A 20,182-nucleotide genomic window follows, 5' to 3' on the forward strand; every position below is an offset into this window, starting at 1 on the left:
TGCGTGTGTGCGCGTGTGCGTGTGTGTTACAGCCATGCAGTAGCATGTCTGAAGGACAGAAGCTGAATTCCACAAAGCAGAAAAAATATTTCAAAGGTATTTAATTTTACCGACTATTTTTCACTACAAATCTCTCTCTCTCTCTCTCTCTCTCTCTCTCTTTACAACTCTGCAGTCACTACTGATCATTTCCTATGACTCAATCACTACTGATCAACCATCACTTAATCCTTACTGATCAATCACTTCATCAGTCACAGATCAGTAACTACAGTCAAGTACCTGCTTAAAATAAACATAAGAAATTGTAAATAAATTGTATATAATTGTAAATAATCACACAAAGTATAGAAATGTAATTGGGCACTTTTGGGGCTAACTCTTGTGCTTCTAGGTAAAATATACTCTAAATAACCTCACACCCATCAACATCATCATCAACATCACATTGATTTATATGAAGCCTGAAGGCTGGAATTTTTCACATTCCCATAAAAGTGTAGAGTAGCTGCTCCTCCCTATGTGCAGCTCTCCAATACCCCCTCCATCTACGGCTCACTTCTACTGGAAAAGACCCCACTAGAACATCTCTGTTAGCTAACAGCACACACTGTTATCACCAACATCTCAAAATCATCTCAACCCTCATTTATATCTCACTCATCTCACACACATCTCACAAATCCCTGCATAACCTCTGCATATTTACACACAAATACCCCCCACACACACAAGAATATATACACATGCTCTAGAATATACATTCATACATATAAACATACATATCCAAAACATATACACATATGCACACACACTCCAGAATATATATTATATATATATATATATATATATATATATATATATATATATATATATATATATATATATATATATATAAACATGATCCTTAATACCACCACACACCAGAACACACATACAATCCAGAATACACACACACGCAATTCAGATCACACACATTCTCAAATATACCCTCATGCTAGTAAATATACACAGCCACACACTTCAGAACACACACACACACACACACACACACACACACACACACACACACACACACTCCAGAATACACACAATCTCAAATATACCCACATGCTCCTGAACATACACAGCCACACACACACACACACACACGCATGATCCTGAATAGACACAAGCAGTTCAGAATACATACACACGCTTTTATTGCGCAACTCCTCTGGAATCTCAGGAGAACAAGTCCACACTTGGCAAATGGAATAGGTACTGAGACACACCTTCACCAACAATACACTCACAATCCTGCTCTCACTAACTACATCTCCTTCACACACACACACACACACACACACACTCACTCTCTCTCTCTCACACACACACACACACACACAAACAAACTCTGTCACATACACAAGCACACTTTTCCTCACAAACTCTCTCACACACACACACACACACACACACACACACACACACACACACACACACACACACACACACACACACACACACACACACACACACACACACACACACACAAGCACACTCTCTCTCACAAACTCTCTTACACTCACACACACAAACACACAGAAAACCCTTCAGCAACTGTTTCCGTTTCTCACCAGTGAAACATTTGCTTCTGATTTGTCACTTTTGTTGTTTCACAGGTTTGGACATGACCCTGTGTGAAACACACACACACACACATACACACACACATTACACAGCACTGTGTAATTATAAATGAAACATGCTTTTATTATTATTGTTGTTGTTGTTGTTGTTGTTGTTGTTGTTGTTGGACAGTGAGACAGTTGTGTCTACACCTGCACAGTCACTGTTATTTTTAGCAGTAGGGTATTTGTCTCACAGACCATGCCCACATATGCTCCACCCCCAAACCCCAAAAAAGTTAATGTTAGTTGCAGTGTGTAATTGCATTGTTTTTACACACAAACGCTGTTTTATGCACACTGCTGTTTCACACACACACACACACACACACACACACACACACACACACACACTCTCACAAAACAAAGTAAATAGACAGGTGAAGGAAGTTTTATAAGATTGATGGAGAGATAAAAGATCTCTCATCTGAATTGTTTTCATGTTTGCATAATCTGTAGTTCACATGAAACTGAAACACTGTCTTTTACACACACACACACACACACACACACACACACACACACACACGCAAACGTTCACATTACACTTTCTTTTTCTCTTCAATCGGGTAAGAATTCACAACTGATACACATCATAAACGGACAGAATTGTGTGTGTGTGTGTGTGTGTGTGTGTGTGTGTGTGTGTAGGAGTTCTCTTTGCATTGTGGTTAGGTTAATATGTAATTCATCTTAGAGGCATTCATCAACTGTTCAGACATGATACTCTGCAGACTGCTATATTAGTGTCATCATCATCATCATCATCATCATCATCAAAGAGTGACCCTCACCCTGTCACACACGGACTCAGCACACAAACACACACACACCTCCCACTACACACCTATAGTATATAGTAAGGGTAATATCACACAGTTTATTGCAGATCTGGGACTGCTGCAGCAGAAAGAGACTCGACTCAGAAAAACTGGTTCGTCAGTTTCTATTAGATCAGTTTTGCATCAGACACTAATCCCGATCCGATCACGCACAATGTGAATTCCTGAGCTGCTAAGAGAAGCATCACACCCTATAATACACACTACTGAGTCTAATCACACCATAGTCCCTGATAATCCCACAATAATCCCTAATAATCCCTGTTAATCTTGGATTTATTATTTTTCTTTAAAAAAAGAAAGTGAATATTTACACTAGATTTAGGGCGCCTAAAGAGTATACAAGGGAGTCAGGGTTCATCTAGAAAAAACAGACACCGACTGTCCTACTGACACACACACACACACACACACACACAGTACTAAGTTTGGAAGTGAGAAAATGCAACGACATAATTACTTAGTGTTTACTCCCTGTTAAGTCTGGAAATCACACACACACACACACACACACACACACACACACACACACACACACACACACACACCTGAAACCCTCACCGTTTTGTTCCACAATGCTCTTCTCAGTAAAGTTGCGTGCAGTCCATGTGTCTCCAGCCGTTTTATCCTCACCCACACACCGCGCGCGCTTCACTGTCAGGGTTCTCTGGCATGCTGAACTCTTACACACACTCTCGCACACTCACACACTAACACACACACACGGTGAGTGTGCGCTCTGTGCTGCCTGTGTGTCCGCGCTGCAGTGACAGACACCTGTAAGGTAAAACCCACCTGGTGAGGTGGAGAAAAGGAGGCGGAGTCAGGCCAGAATTCTGAGACGCTGCTCTGTGCTGCCACCTGCTGGAGCACCATACAAACTACACCAGCAATCACAGCAGCATAAATTATCACCCCGCAAAAAGTTATAGAGACGCAAAATAAAGTGCGGGTTAAAAATAACAGACGAATAAAACTTTTACAACATTTTTTATATCTGTTTTATTATTATTTTTTATCAAAATCATTGACAGCTGATTAGAGGGAATGATAAAAGCCAGAATGTGTGATGAGACCACATTCTGGCTGATTCCTGATTTATTTATTTATTTTTTTATGATTTCCTCAATCATTGCCTATAATGTTGTGTTATGGATTATTCTTATTTTTTTTAAATAATTTATTCTAAAATGTATACATTATTATTTAATGAATTGTCTACATTTAGATTCAGCAGGTTATTTTAAAGCTTTCACAATACAAATATTTGATTTAAAGAGAATTTATTTTTATCTTTTTATGTTCCTCTTCTATGTAAAATTCTCGTTAATTTCATATTTACTTCCTATATTTTGATCTGTTTTGAGGGTCACGCCCACACTGACCAGCACCCTGATCACCCCAAACTATTAATCAGAGCCACACCCACACTTAATCACCTGAACACTCAAGAAACATTTTTTAGGTTATGAAACCTGGCTGCTGGAGTAGAAACCTCAATAAAGTTTTTTTTTTTTTTTTTTTTATATCATTTTAATAAATTGCAAAATGTAGCTTCCCTATAGATTCTGTAAAAATAATTAAATATAAACTTGAGAGTAACCTTTGCCGTTTTAAAATTTAATTTGTTAAAAACTGTACTGGAGATTGTTGAGAATTTAAGATCACAGATATATCTTTGATCGCATCCTTTACAAAATTGGATTACTCAAGGATTTCTAAGGAATATGTTTCTAGCTCCTTTGTAGGGTCTTCTTAGAAACTATAAAATTTTCGGAAAATGTTATAGTTACATAGTAACTGTAACTATACAGTAACTATAACCTGTATCTATAGTTATGTTATAGTTACAGGGCCGGCGCCAGCTATAGGCAGAGCAGGCAATTGCTGAGGGCCGTAGGCTTGGATGGGAGCCAACAAACCTATACATGGCAGCGTAAGCCAAGGCTCTTTGTCCATTGGATATAAATATCTGTCACTTACCTGAAGTGAAACCAGTTAATATCACGGTTTAAATGTGGGCCTCCACCCTCTGAATGCATGAAAGGTCTGTGTACAGTCATGAACAAAATCCAATCTGAAGGTCAGAATCTAACCTTGGCGGTTGCTTAAATAGACACTCAATTAGCACACAAAGAAAGCGCAGCTCGTGATGCAGCTATCTTGTATTTTTGATAATAAAGTATTTTTGAATTGCTGATTTGTGTCTCGAGTTCAAAACAGCGTGAGCGACATGCCGACTTTAAGAATACTGAAGAAAAAGTAAAAGTTTCTAAAATCAGCTAAACAGCAATCGCAGCTAAGCTAGAGCATTGTTTATTATTTCAAAAAAGAACCTGAACTGTCAGTATATTTAATAAATTCCGGTGATGTTTAGATGATCAGAATAGCCTTCATACTTAACTCTTTTTAGTTTTTAAATAAATTGGTCTGTTGTATTTACAGAATAAATACAATTTAAGCATACACATACAAGTAAAGTTTCCTTTGGCTCTTTTATATCCACTGTTGATTTGGTTATATTGCATATTTAGGGGATTTAAATGCAATACATAATATGATCTATATTACTATATCTATAGTCTATATTGCTTTAGTAAGATGGGGAAATTATGTCCATATCCAGCTAGAAAAATTACATTTTATCCCATTTTACTGTACAGAGCAGGCAAAAATGTGTGTTACTGTAAATTAATTACTGAACAAAAGAGTGAACTAATTGTCCCGGGTGATTTAGTCAGTGTGTCTATTTGAGTAATTTATTAGAAAATTAAAAAAATTAAACTAACTTAAGTGAGCATTTTAAAGTAATGCAAAATACATTATTAAAATGAATATTTTACAGTGTAGCCTAGCTAATGACATTACTTCTTTTAAACAAGTGGCCAAGGAAAAAAAAAAGAAGAAAAAGAAAAAGAAGAAGAAGTAGAAGGAGAAGAAGAAGAAGAGAAGAGCAGATGATTGTTTTTTTCTTTCTAGTGTTGACATTAAAGTTTAATTAATATGCATATTTAGGTAAATATATAAAAAATATTGATAGGTTTTGTATGAATATAAAGATTAAAGATTATATTTGTTTCAAGTGTTTTTTTTATATATTCTTGAATGTGGGGCCCTAGGAAGTAAGCCGGTGGGCCTCCAAAATAAATTTTGCCCAGGGCCTCCAAATGTCTAGAACCGGCCCTGCATTTTCCACAATAAGATAAATGAAACAAGTGTAGTTCTGTAGTTTCTGTTTATTATTTTATTTTAAATGCACTTATCATTTTAAAATAAATGCATTAAAGATTTTGGTATTATAACTGTGTAATAGGGATGTAACAGTACATATATTCGTACCGAAATGTTTCGGTACAGGGCTTTTGGTCCATACAATCCTTTTTTACATGCGGAAAAAATATTGGTGTTTTCTTTAAAACGTATTGAGTGGCAGACCGCAAGTTTGTTGAGCACATTTTTTAATTATTATTGAACTTAAAAACATACACACAATGCCACTGGTATAAAAGGGAAACTAGAGTTAGCGCAGTGTCACTGTGCTAATATGCATGAAAATGCTACAGAATCCTTAGCGCTAGCTTTAGCTGCTTAACCAGGAAATGGATTCTTTTGCTTTTCATGTCTCGCTTCAAGAATTTCACACATACCACAGATCAAGGAAGTGATTGAATGAAGGATGGAAGGAATTAAGACATTCGTTTAAGTATGCTGAAATAAGTAGAACATATCTTTACAAAATTAAATATTAAATGTAAAAAACACACACACACGCACATCCATACCCAAATGGGGTTTAACAAATGTAATCTAATTTTTCCATGTATTAAATTATGTAATCAATTTTATTGATTACTCAGTTTAATCAATATAATAAAGTGTATTGCATTCATTCAATAGAATGTTATATATATATATATATATATATATATATATATATATATATATATATATATATATATATATATTTTTTATATTTGACCATGCAGACATTTTATTTAAAATGTTCTAAAAAGGTAAACTGCATGAATGTTGATAAAGGTTAATAAACCACATTATTAAAAGATTACAAGCAATTTTATGTTTTACATTTCTTTCTCCGAACTGTACTGTAAATACACCCTTACTGTGTAATTTTCTCCATGCAAAATGTCCTGAAGCTCTACATACTTGTCTGTACTTACTTTCTCTCAGGTACCTACACAACTTTGTTTAAGGATATATGTTATCTTATCATTAGCATGTACTTCAGCCAGTCTCCTGTTCCTGCAGTTAGCATGTCTTTGTTTTCTACCACTGATGATGTGCTGATGTGAATCTTGACTTGGAAAAAGACTAGATAAACTCCACAATGCAGTTCTGATTCCATATTCAGATTTATTTCAGTAATCAGGTCAAACAGATATCAGACAAGCTTTGGTTTCTAAATATCAGTGAATGTATAATCCCTATTTCTCCAAATTGAATCCCTGCAGCTCCCTCATGCAGCACATTATGTCTAAACAGCAATCATATGCAATGAGCATGCTGTGTTTATTACATAAGTGTGGACTATTATTCGTTTAGTGCAGAGAGAACAGACTTAACACATCATAGAAAACTCACACACACACACACACACACACACACACACACACAGGATTAACAATTAAAAACAAGTCCACTTAATAAAGTCATTTTATAGGAGTAATATAGTCAGTATTCTAATAGCAGGGATGAGTTTAAAGCACGATGAGTGTTACAGCCACTAGGTGTCTATGTGAGCTCTGAAATGACACTGCGTGTGTGTGTGTGTGTGTGTGTGTGTGTGTGTGTGTGTGTGTGTGTGTGTGTGGTGTCAATCCGTGCATGTAAACACATTTTAGCGTTTCAACAGCAGCATGTTAACACATCACAAACCCCTCTTTAGTGATTTCTGAAATTTCAATTTTTTTTTTAAAAGCACAACATTCATTAAAACAAATGGCTCACTGAGGAATAAAAACAATACAACTATAGTGATTGTATTGATGATAAAAACAAAGGTAATAAAATCACTCTCAGATATGATTTGTGCAAAAAGCAGGATCAGCCAAGACTCATTCATCCTTCATCACACCTGTGTGTGTGTGTGTGTGTGTGTGTGTGTGAGATTGTGTTTACTGCCGGAAGTAGCAAACATCATCCATGGCTGCCATGATCCTAACAAAAGACAAAACAATATTTATTATCCGTAATATTTAATAAAAACAATGCGATATATAATCAGTGTAACACTATAATATCAGATTAAAATATTAGATTAAAATATTATAAAGAAGAAAAGGGAAAAAAAGAAAAAAAGAGGAAAGCATATATATATATAAACAGAAAGAGGGAGAGGTTCAGGCAGAAGGACCCAAAAATAAAATAAATAAATAAATAAAAGAAATAAGGTCGAGGGAGCAAAGCAGAGGAGAGAAGGAGATGAGATGAGAGAGTGTAAAGCATGTGAAATGATGAATGATAAAGCAAAGAAAAGAGGGAGAGAAAGAGTGGAAATGAGGGAGAGATTGTAGATATTTAAAAGTACCTCTGAGCTTCGTGTCCTCTTTCACACAAATTCACCAACACGTACAGGTGTCTGAGAGCATATTCATACTAGAACACACACACACACACACACACACACACACACACACACACACACACATACGGTATAAAACAATACAGAATGTGACAGCGGATTTATTTAAAGCAGTGTGTTTTGATGTGTGTGTGTGTGTGTGTGTGTGTGAATGAGCCCACCTGCTGATCGTGCCAGTTGAAGCAGTTTGTTTTAAAGTGTGTGACCGCGGCTCTGTAACACTGATACTGTGTGAGCTCCTGATGCTCCGCTATCACCTGCTGAACCTCCAGGTGTGTCTTCACTACCCGCTCTGCCACTTTACGCATTGTGTTTGCCAGCAGCTCACGCACCTGCACACAAACACACACAACTTTATCATCTGCCGCTCTTAATAAGATCCCAACAAAAAACATACAAATCTTTCTCCATCATCATCATCATCATGATCATCATCACCTTCATGTGGGCACTAATTTCCATCAGGTAACCTCTGGCAACAGTGATGTCATTACTCTTCATCAGCTTCCTCTTCAGTATAGAAAGGTAAACATCTGGGCTTGGTGTGAGGTCATGCTGTTTAACCGGGGGCAATGACATGGGTTCTGCAGGCCTGGCTCCACCCAGAGAGTTACCTTGGAACTGAATCACCTTCATACTGGACATGCTCTGAAAACACACACACAAACACCTGTTAATATAAGTGGTCATGTTTGTTCATTTTGTCTGCGAAAAGTCAGTGTGTGTGTGTGTGTGTGTGTGTGTGTGTATGTGTGTGTTTGTGTCACCTTGTTTCCATACTGCATGACATGGCTAGTATTGGTCTCACTCTTGACGATCTTAAACTGCTTAGCAAGTGTCTCTTTAGTCAGATCCTCCTGCGCACACACACGCACAATGTAGATAGTTTACAACTAAAATCCAAGAATTTTTTATAAAGTTTACATTTAATGTTTCTCACCTTGTCGGAATCCTCCATCCAGTTAACGCTGTACAAGTCTCCCAGATACGTGTTTCTGGTTTCGTCAAAGTAACAGGCATAGGAAGACTCGTGAGGGTTCGACGCTGTGGTGGAATAAACTGAGGATCACAGAAAAAACATCATCCTGATTTGTTCAGAGCAAGTTGTTTTTTACCTCAGTATAAATTCTGACTGAATCTACACACTAATATGTGAAGTTTGAGTATTATTACACAACCCAGCATGCCCATGTTGTGTAATCGACGATAAATTTTTATAATTTCACAAACTCAGTGTTTCAGTACGTTATGTATTTAATGACCAACTCTTAATCTCTGTTCCACCTTTTTTTCTTCCTAAATGATTTAATAGCATTTTAATTATGACCACTGTGTAACCGCTTAACTGAAAAAGGCTGGAGATTACGTTAGCAGTTTACCAAACTTTGACCAGCAGTCATATGACAATCAGAGGACCATGTGTGTGTTTCTGTGCACAGCTGCAAAAAAATCTGTCAGGTCAGCATTAAACAGAGAGAACAGCTTGTCTGGAAGCTGTGAGCGGAAAATACATGCGTGGTTACGGGCAGTTATAAAACCAGTTATCATCAAGAAAAGGGGAAGTGAATTTCCTTTACACTTCCATACAGACAGAAAAATCTATTCCTAAATACTAGACACAAAGTCTACACATTATTAGTACACACGGTTTCCAGTGCAATTTATTTTTGTTGCCATGGTTACAGGTGTCCCAGACCTGTTGACCAATCGAAAACAAATATTCTCTGTGACTCTAGGTGCATGTTCTTTTGTGAAACTCACCATCAATGTTATTCGGCAGCGGCTTCATCATGGAGCCAGACTCACATGCCTCGATGTAGAACACCATCTGTGTGTGTGTGTGTGTGTGTTTGTGTCACCTTGTTTCCATACTGCATGACATGGCTAGTATTGGTCTCACTCTTGACGATCTTAAACTGCTTAGCAAGTGTCTCTTTAGTCAGATCCTCCTGCGCACACACACGCACAATGTAGATAGTTTACAACTAAAATCCAAGAATTTTTTATAAAGTTTACATTTAATGTTTCTCACCTTGTCGGAATCCTCCATCCAGTTAACGCTGTACAAGTCTCCCAGATACGTGTTTCTGGTTTCGTCAAAGTAACAGGCATAGGAAGACTCGTGAGGGTTCGACGCTGTGGTGGAATAAACTGAGGATCACAGAAAAAACATCATCCTGATTTGTTCAGAGCAAGTTGTTTTTTACCTCAGTATAAATTCTGACTGAATCTACACACTAATATGTGAAGTTTGAGTATTATTACACAACCCAGCATGCCCATGTTGTGTAATCGACGATAAATTTTTATAATTTCACAAACTCAGTGTTTCAGTACGTTATGTATTTAATGACCAACTCTTAATCTCTGTTCCACCTTTTTTTCTTCCTAAATGATTTAATAGCATTTTAATTATGACCACTGTGTAACCGCTTAACTGAAAAAGGCTGGAGATTACGTTAGCAGTTTACCAAACTTTGACCAGCAGTCATATGACAATCAGAGGACCATGTGTGTGTTTCTGTGCACAGCTGCAAAAAAATCTGTCAGGTCAGCATTAAACAGAGAGAACAGCTTGTCTGGAAGCTGTGAGCGGAAAATACATGCGTGGTTACGGGCAGTTATAAAACCAGTTATCAAGAAAAGGGGAAGTGAATTTCCTTTACACTTCCATACAGACAGAAAAATCTATTCCTAAATACTAGACACAAAGTCTACACATTATTAGTACACACGGTTTCCAGTGCAACTTATTTTTGTTGCCATGGTTACAGGTGTCCCAGACCTGTTGACCAATCGAAAACAAATATTCTCTGTGACTCTAGGTGCATGTTCTTTTTGTGAAACTCACCATCAATGTTATTCGGCAGCGGCTTCATCATGGAGCCAGACTCACATGCCTCGATGTAGAACACCATCTGTGTGTGTGTGTGTGTGTGTTTTTGTGTGTGTTGTACAGAATAAGAATAAAGTTCAGATAAAGATACTCCTTACATTAGATAAAATGTTAAATAAACATCTCCATAATAATCAACACCAAGCTGTTACTATAGCAGGGATTAATTATTAAAACAAGATATTTAATATAAAACTGCAGTACAGTCAGAGTATCTGTTCTACAGATTTAATCAACACTTGAAAATCTGGAAAGTGAAAAAGTGCACCTTCTTGTACTTTTTGTTTTTGCGCATGTACTGCACTGTTTCCATCAGATCGTTCACATACAGCTGAAAGGGGGGGGGGGGGGGGGGGAAAAACTGCTTCATCATTTATTTCTCACACTCACACACACACATACACACACAAAATTATTTTCTACTTCTGCTTGTCTTACTGCACTAAGAAACAACACAAACATGTTAAAATATTTCTCAAGTAAATAATAATTAAAAAAACGAGAACTTTTTCAGACTTTTTTTCCTCCCTCGCTATATGACTCACATTGACATTTTCGAGTCCAGACTCGTCTACATCAAAGATTAATCACATGGTAATCGCAATAACACATTACAACATATTTACAGGAATTCAAAATGTTATCATTTCATAAAAGGAAGTATTGTACCTCACTGTCAGGAAATGCCAAGAGCCCAGGAGCACCATGATCAGTGAAGTAAACAAACACGTGATCGTTAGGCCCGCTGAAAACAAAACCAGTTTAAACAGGTATGAATATTGGCTGCATCCCAATCTTTTTTAAACGTATCCTACTTCTCTTCCTCAGGTTTAACTCCGGCAGCCATCTTAAACACTTAAATGAAACAAAAAAGTCATGAAATAAACCTAAACTTGTTTACAGACACCTTGTTACAGAATAGAAGAAGGGGGTGGAGCCAAAAAAAGATGCCAATAATTTATTTATTGATTTCCGACGAGTTAAAGGCAACTTTCTTTATTTTACCCTATCATCGACGCTTTTATCATTTACTTTTACAAAGATTTTTAAATAATGATTTTATGGTTTGTATCGTATATTGTGTTAATGATGCTGGCTTTCAATTAAATTCATTTTAAATTCCACTGCTGTTTTCTGTTGAGCCAACTGTGTAAACCGGATGAATTATATCTCTACATCTCTAGCTATTGCATACCAAATAAAAACAAATATTATAATAATATAAATATATATATATAAACATCAGATACCAAACTGTGAACTATTTACAACAAAATGTAAATGAAAAATGTTTAAGTAATTTGGGGTTGAAACGATGACCTTGAGTAACTCGAGTAATTATCGGGGAAATAATTTGAGAACAAATACCAAAATGCATTGAGGCAAATTATTTGTTATGCTTTATATGCACGTGCTAAACTCTGGCGCTCTCTGGACAGGTAAACACAGAAGACGCTGCAGAATGAAAAATGGAGGAACGGGGAGAAAACTGCGAGGAGTAGATTCAGGTCAAAGAAAAAAAAAAAAGGTTGGGATGATTTCAAACTAAAACAAAGAAAACACTACAATGCATTTACCTTTTTTTTAAAATAAGTAATATCAAATAGAATTTTTTTTTTTTCATTTATAATTTTATGCACTAAATGGTTTTAGCTTTCACAGTTTGCAATTTCAGCAATAACATGTTTTACTTTTCTATAAAGGAATCAAATACGTGTTCATTTTAAGAGACCGTCTTAATTTTCTCTTGTATAGTTACACTTTAATAAAAAGTACTTCTTATCCGATTACTCGAGTAACCTAAGAAATAATCGGGAGAACACTTGATTAGTAAAATAATCGATAATAATAATGTTTTGTTGCTTTGCTACATAACAGTCTGGTTCTGGACAATCAATTACACAAGTTTAACAGCAAAAATATTGGCACCTTTGGTCAGAATAGGTAAAACAACAAGGCTATGGGTGAAAATGTCTGTGCGTGTTAACGTTGTTCAAATTGTTACATTTTTAACTATTGTTTATTGTATACAGGACATTTCATAGCCTGTGATTTGAGATGGAACCAAACATTTAAATCACCAGGATAAAATTCTAAAATCAAATCATATCTGGAATAGGACACTGCTCATAACATTTCAAAGAGTAATTTTTTTGTAAAAGAAATCACTTTTCTAACTTCTAAAGAACAATTTGAGAAATGCTAGCACACAAACACACGACATGGAAATCACACTCTAATCCATTTTATAGCTAAAACACATTTTCTTTCCAGATAAAAATTCATACTTGCCTCTTTAGCACTTTTCCTGATCCCCCCTTCACACGGCTTGCATCACCCTTCAGCACTGCCAGGAAGTTCTCAGGTGTCACATCCTGACAAACACACACACAAACACACACTTTTGATCATTAGATTTATATGAATTTTATAAAGTTTTTTTTTTACTCTTGCCAAGTGACTCACTTCACCAATGTAGTCTTTCAAAACTCCTTTATACACATCTGAACCATTAGGTCTGTTGATGATCACTCCGGGAGTCGGGTTGCTGAAACACACCCAGAGAGCGAATAGTAGGCTGTAAATATGATGAAATCTAATACATACACTTTGTAACCCAAATCTAACTGTAACTCTCTCTCTCTCTCTCTCACACACACACACAAGCAGAAACTCCTAGACGTCCAGGATTAAACATTAACAATGCGACACAGTCAAAAACCAGGAAATCAAACATTTAAAGGCTCGATAACGCGTGGTGGAAATCAACAAGGAGTGTATGCTTTGCAATGGGAGCGTGAACTGGACGAGCTTATATACTACACAGGTGACTGTAAATCAGTTATCCGCTAACTATGAGGTCTCTTTGTGATGGCAGAGTCTTGCAGTACTTGCCGGGTAAATGTCTTTATGCACCGATAACGTGACCTTCAGCACCTTGCGTTGAGTATATAAAGGTGTAGTAATAGTGTAATACATGCATAACGGGTACAATAATAAATGTTTAATGTAGACACACACTTTTGTCTGCATAACGACAAAGACAGCACACATGCCTTTTACATAATACAAAAAAAGAGGCTGTATGAACTGCAGATCAGATAATCATTTAGGTACAACTGTTCTCACTAGAATGTGCACTGAGAAACGTTTGTATGTGTGTGCGTTTTTCTGTGTGCTATTAAAAGACAGAGCAGGAAATGTATTTTTTTAAATGAATCATACACAAACTTTATTTCAAACACTGATCAAAGTGTCATTGATGTTAAAAAACTGCATGAAGTGTTCATTTGGGGCAGATATAAAGGAGAGTGTGAATAACAGACAGCACAGAGGTGACACCAGCAGAGAGCCTAAATAAAAATAAATATGATTAGTGTCACTCACTTTGGACTTTTAGCCAGATCGTCGTACATCATCACTACGATCTGTTCATCTGGAATCCCGTTCTTATGGACGATCTGATATGCATGACACACATCGGCCTGCACACAAAAACGCACACACATGCCATTAAATTGCAGCTTAATGATTAGAAAGCTCTTTATAAAGATGTATTAATGAAATATTATATTGTATAAATTATAATTATTGTATATGTGCGGGTGTTTCTGTGCTAAAGCTCACCTGGTGTCTGTAGTTGTACCAGCCATTTGATCCGGCTACGAGGACGATCCAGTTCTTTCCCGCTTTCACGTCGTCCTGTTTTGGAAAACCGAGTGCACACGACACCATCGCTGTCACCACAACCAACACCTTCATCATCGTCATCTTCACTATGAGAGAGAGGGGGAATTTTTCCGGTGAGCTGTGAGTTTTCTGCATATTAGTTTTTAATGACATACAGTAGAGTTTATATCAAGGCTGTGCTTCAGTGTGTTCAACGTTTAACAACTAAATTATAAAGACTAAGTCGCCTTAAAGGGTCTCGGAGTGGTTTATCTGAAGTGCTTGCATAAGATTTTGTATTTTTCCCTCACATGTCGTGGCTCTACCTAACGATTAATCTGTCAGATTTTGCTCTTTTACAGGGTTTTTTGCACATCCAGGACATTGTTATGTTTCACCTGACACATACACATTACAGCATTATATTTTACCAGAATATAAAACACTGCTGAAATCTTTTCAGATCAGATCAGCAGCCTGTTTTGTTCACTGACAGCGGTGTCTGTGGATTTACTAATGACACTGTTCTGTCATGAAATCGTACTGTAATGTCATTTATTACAATATCGATATCGAAAAATCGGATCGTGAAGCCCTGACTATACATCTGTCACACACAAGAGACAAAAACAACACACCTAAATCTCCAAATATAATACTAAACACTGTAGTTGACTGCATTAGTATACTTCTAATTAAGGTTTTGTTACGGAAAACAACAAAATAATAAATAAAAATAATAAGCATTAGTCTGGACGCACGCGAGACATGTTCTGTGTCCCTCAGGAAAACGCCGCCTGGACAGTTGTTATGGAATAAAGTAAAGCACGCGCGCCTACACATACCCACATTCACTCACAATAAAACACTTATTGTACCTTAAAACATAAAATCCAGTAAAATGATAAAGCGTTAGCCTTGAAATTCTCACCTTCACCTTGGTCGAGCGCCGATGAAATAGCAAAAACACGGTTTGCCGACCTGTTTTTTTTTTTTACACTGAAATGACCGACATTCACGTCAACCAATATTCGTGGAATGTTTTACTCTAAAGGCGGGACTTCGTTCCTCACATGATTGCTGGATCATGTGGTTTACCCCCCTCATGGTTGGAACTGCGCATGCGCAGGACTCAACGCGTGTTGAGGCCGCAAATAAACATAAAAAGGAAGTGTTATGAATTGAATTAAAAAGAATAGAAATATAAAGCAGGCGAGTTTATGTCTATATTGAAGCATATTTTAAATATAAAAACTAATTAAGAATACATAATGTATTAAGAGTTTACATTGAAATGAATTAAAAGCAGACTTATGGCATATTATATAAATACACTATAAAATACATTGTAATAAATGATATTGCTTCAGTTAGAAGATCTGAAGCATTTTATATCTTTCAGTACAGCGCAATTATTTTAATAACATCACATACAATATTCTCGTTTATAATTAATATGTGAATGCAGAATACTTAAAAAAAAAAAAAAAAAAAAAATTTTGATTAAGGATTTACTAATTTTATACCAGTTTTATCGGTAAATCGTGTATGCATAAATGCTGGACTGTGGACTAAACGATTCTCAGAGACAAACTAAAATCAGTTGTTAATGTAGATTTGTATCAAGATGAGAGACTGGCTTCCTGTAAATGTTTTTATAAACCACAGTCAGAAAGTGTGTGTGTGTGTGGCAGTAAAGACGGATGTATAGGGAAATTTTACAGGGACCATTTTCACTTACTGCAGAAAAGAACACACCTGTTATTTACCACATTGCACCTGTTATTTACCACATTTTGACAGCACTGTGACATCACTGTCACATGACTGATGGTATTTCTGCTCTATATTTCCTGATATGCTGAGATAAAGTTCATCTGATAAGAAAGATCACAGCTCCCTACCAAATGCTGTTTGTGACTTTTTAGGGTCCTATAATAGATTGTAAGGGGTGGGGCTAGAGCTGGATTAAGCCAATCAGGAGCTTGAGTGTTCATGAAGCATTACGTTTATTCTATTTTGATCAATTTTGAGATTTTGGGACCCAGGCATCTTACTGTGTCACTCATGGGCGTAAATCCCGGGGGGGGACATGTCCCCCACCACAGCCGAGTGTTGTCCCCCCAAAATAAAAAATATAAAAAATATCTCACTCTCTGTTGTGAAAAATATTTGTATGCATACCTAAATAATTGTGTAAGTAGAAAAAAAAACGCAAAAAATGCATTTAGAAACAGTTCCCCCTCCCCTTCTGCTTTCCCAGTTCATCTCACCTACACCTCACACACGAGTCAGGTGTGTGTCTGCAGCTCAATTAATGTTTAACTCCATTAAGTAGGGTATTTTATTCACTTTAAATAAAACGATTCTCTTTAATGTAGTTGATGCAGACACATTCATACATTATTTTCCATGAATCTGCTATATTAGCGATTAAAATATGACTTATCTAGTTAACATTAGATGTTTACAATAGCTTGTTGCATAGTGCGCTAACACACCAAAGCTGTTTCCCATGCAGTGTTTTATTTGGGACGACGATTTGGTATAATGTTAACTTAACATTTACGGCCACACTGTTAAATGAAATTTACGCCCATGGTGTCACTGTTAATTATAAACTGTTTAATGCAGCAGGACAGCTGACAGAAAGTCACATGAAACATCACGTGGTAAAACAGCAAGAACATAAAATCTTTTATTATACAAATTACATCACAAAGAAAAAATACAGGATGTGAAATTTTGCTTCATCATTTCACACATTCACACAGTGGTGGATCATCAGGGCCAGCAAGACCTTCTCTGCTGGCCTAAACTATATCAGATTCAGAGGGCTGCAACAACTAATTGATAAAATCGATAATGAAATTTGTTGTCAATGAATCCCGTTATCGATTTGTTGGGCTGCTCAAGTTACCGATTAGCATGACTGCAGAATAGCACAGCCGCTTGCGAATGGTGGAGAATACCGTTCAACAGGCAGCAGGAAAAAGTGTGTGTCTTAAGTCATCCAAGCCATGGGAGCATTTTATATTAAACGCAACAAAGAACTTGCAAATTATGCAAAGCTGAGCTTGCGTGGCATGGATGTACTACTGTGATGCACAAGCACATGAAAAGAAAACACACTGGTGGCACGGATGAAGGCGAACCATCAGCACCCTAAGCAAAAAGTGTATAATCCTCATCATGTGAAAATGGTACAGTTTAATGAAGTGCTATTGTGTAAACTGTTTGTTTGCTAGCATCAGTACAGTCGCACTGGATCTATTTTGGCGTGATTGCATCAGATTGCGCAATCATCTCACTCGCATCATTCAATTAAATTTAATGGATTCAATTTAAGTGTGAAAACACTAAATCTTAAAAGCAGCAAATAATAACAGCAGGAAACAGAAAACATAATTCTGCATTCACTCCTCAACAAGCAGCCACTATAAGCTTTATAATGTCAAAATAAAAGTTTATTAAAATTAAAGTTAAACTCAATATGTGGCTTTAAATCTTTTTGTGCACTGCTATTCACAAATACCCTGAATTAGGGTTCTATGTAGTTGTAATAAGCAAAACAGCTAACAAAAATGTATAAATATAATCGATTCATCGTAAACAATAATTGTCCGATTAAAATAATCATTAGTTGCAGCCCTTATATATTTCTGTTTATGAATGTATATTAAATTATTCCCAATAACCGATTCTCTTCATTTCATATAGTTTCTCTTGGATGCACCACTACAAGGAGTGTATGTTTAATTTGGAGTATTTATCCAATCAGATTTCAGCCATCTAGACTCCGAGGCCATATAGCAGGCGTCCAATAACATCTCCATTTTCATGTCCTTTGATTGAATGGCCAGAGAACTCGCTTGTCAGAGCAGTAAACCCTGTAGCAAAATCTGTAGCAAACTACACAAGGTCAAATATATTCATGTGGATTAAATAGTTCTTATTTCATTCCACAATAACTAACAGAAAAAAAAGAAATTGATTTGGTTGCAGATACACTCACAAGGAAATTTACAAGACAGACTTTTCAAGAAAAGCTGGAAAAATCACCAAAACTGTTGTTCAGCTTTTTCAGGAATCAGTTATACTTTTGTGTTTTCTTTTCTGTGGAATTTGGACAAAAACACACAAATTGCCTTAATTTTAAATACCCAGGAAAACATAATGCATAGGGGTCATTTTATGAGGTTTATATCGAGGCTTTTGCTAGAGAATATGTATGGGGATGGTGCTGCTGTGGCTGCAGTAAAAGGAGACTTGTTAAATTGTGTTCATCAGGATTAGTAATGCTGCTTTAGTAATTACATTCATTTTCACTGTATGAGATTCCTGCCTGTGATGCAGCGCTACTGTTATACTGCATTTATCAATAATAAGATAAGAGATACCTTTTTTCATCCCACAGTGGGGAAATATTGATGGTTTCTATAGACATGATGTCAAAATGATGGTATTAAGAGGTGGATGGGTTCAAGTTGGACACTGCTGAAGGCCTAGGGGTGAAATACATGACCCACCACTGCATTCACATATGTACATATTTACTTGCTCTCACACGTCCAATATTTCTATAATATTATATAAAATGGAGCATTCTCCCTCTCCTGCACTAGAGGAGATAAATGTAATGGGCGGGGCTAGAGCTGGAGCGAGCCAATCAGGAGCTTGTGCTCTTGTATTTTTTTTTGATGGAGCATCATTTTTACAGAACTTTGATCAGTCCTGTCCTTTTGGAACACAGCCGTCTCACTGTGTGCCAACGTTAATTATAAACTAATTCATGCAGCAGGACACCTGACAGAAAGTCACACTGAACATCATGTGGTGAAACTACAGGAATAAAAAATCTGTCATTACACATATTATACCACAAAGAGAAAAAATACAGGATGTGAAATTTAGCTTTAACACTATTTCACACATTCCGACACACACTTATTCACACACATCGCTTTGCAGATGCAAACTGAGAAGAACCTGTTCTGTCACATTTTTGCTTTAGCTGTAAATTTATTTCTGTAAAAATTTCTAGCATGAAAAGAAGGGAAGACACAGTGATAGTATAAATTATGATCATATTCCACTCCATTTTATCCAATACTTCTATAATATTATTATATACAATAGAACAAACTCTCCCTGTCCTGCACTACAGGAGATCAATGTAAGGGCCTGGAACGAGCCAATCAAGAGCTTGTGCTTGTAAGCTTGTGTAAGTTTTCATGTAACATGAAGTTTGCACATCTTTAAACAAATCCTGCGCATTTGAAACACAACCGTCTGACTGAGTGTATGTGTGTGTGTTAATTATAAAGCATTTCACATAGCAAGATGGCTGACAAAGTCATTGAAAGCTAATTTGTGGTTAAACTTCAGGGACATAGTATATATATTACACGGGTTATACCACAAAGACACTCAATTTAAACGGCTATTTCGTTACTATTTTTATTACATAAAATAGAAGAGACTCTTACTGCGCTCTAGACCA

General features: G+C 36.5%; 2 protein-coding genes across 2 annotated transcripts in view; both read right to left on the reverse strand.

The window, feature by feature from the left end:
* The window catches only part of si:dkey-157l19.2 (uncharacterized protein KIAA1522 homolog), a 25,305-nt gene extending 22,016 nt beyond the window's left edge, over positions 1-3,289 (reverse strand). The window contains exon 1 of the mRNA XM_046872299.1: positions 3,074-3,289. The gene's annotated coding sequence lies outside the window, so the exon portion shown is untranslated. The remainder of the gene's footprint in view (positions 1-3,073) is intronic.
* A 3,577-nt stretch (positions 3,290-6,866) lies between these two features.
* lgmn (legumain) lies at positions 6,867-15,762 on the reverse strand. The gene is made up of 14 exons (XM_046862324.1): positions 15,611-15,762; positions 14,638-14,786; positions 14,398-14,495; positions 13,477-13,558; positions 13,303-13,385; positions 11,680-11,755; positions 11,279-11,341; positions 10,966-11,032; positions 10,147-10,265; positions 9,974-10,063; positions 8,553-8,762; positions 8,276-8,446; positions 8,061-8,128; positions 6,867-7,690 (listed from the first exon to the last, which is right to left on the reverse strand). Exons 2-14 carry the CDS (start codon positions 14,779-14,781, stop codon positions 7,648-7,650), a joined length of 1,314 nt encoding a protein of 437 aa, XP_046718280.1. The 5' UTR covers positions 14,782-14,786; positions 15,611-15,762; the 3' UTR covers positions 6,867-7,647.
* Between the last annotated feature and the right edge of the window lie 4,420 nt (positions 15,763-20,182).

Source organism: Silurus meridionalis, chromosome 2, assembly GCF_014805685.1.
Source record: "Silurus meridionalis isolate SWU-2019-XX chromosome 2, ASM1480568v1, whole genome shotgun sequence".
NCBI lineage: Eukaryota > Metazoa > Chordata > Actinopteri > Siluriformes > Siluridae > Silurus > Silurus meridionalis.

Excerpts from the sequence above, each read along its gene's own strand:
- lgmn (XM_046862324.1), bottom strand. The coding sequence starts at position 14,781 with ATGACGATGATGAAGGTGTTGGTTGTGGTGACAGCGATGGTGTCGTGT. Across the intron at positions 8,763-9,973 it reads TCATGCAGTATGGAAACAAG|AGCATGTCCAGTATGAAGGT; the intron begins GTGACACAAACA and ends GTGTGTTTTCAG. Across the intron at positions 7,691-8,060 it reads AGAGGACACGAAGCTCAGAG|GATCATGGCAGCCATGGATG; the intron begins GTACTTTTAAAT and ends GTCTTTTGTTAG.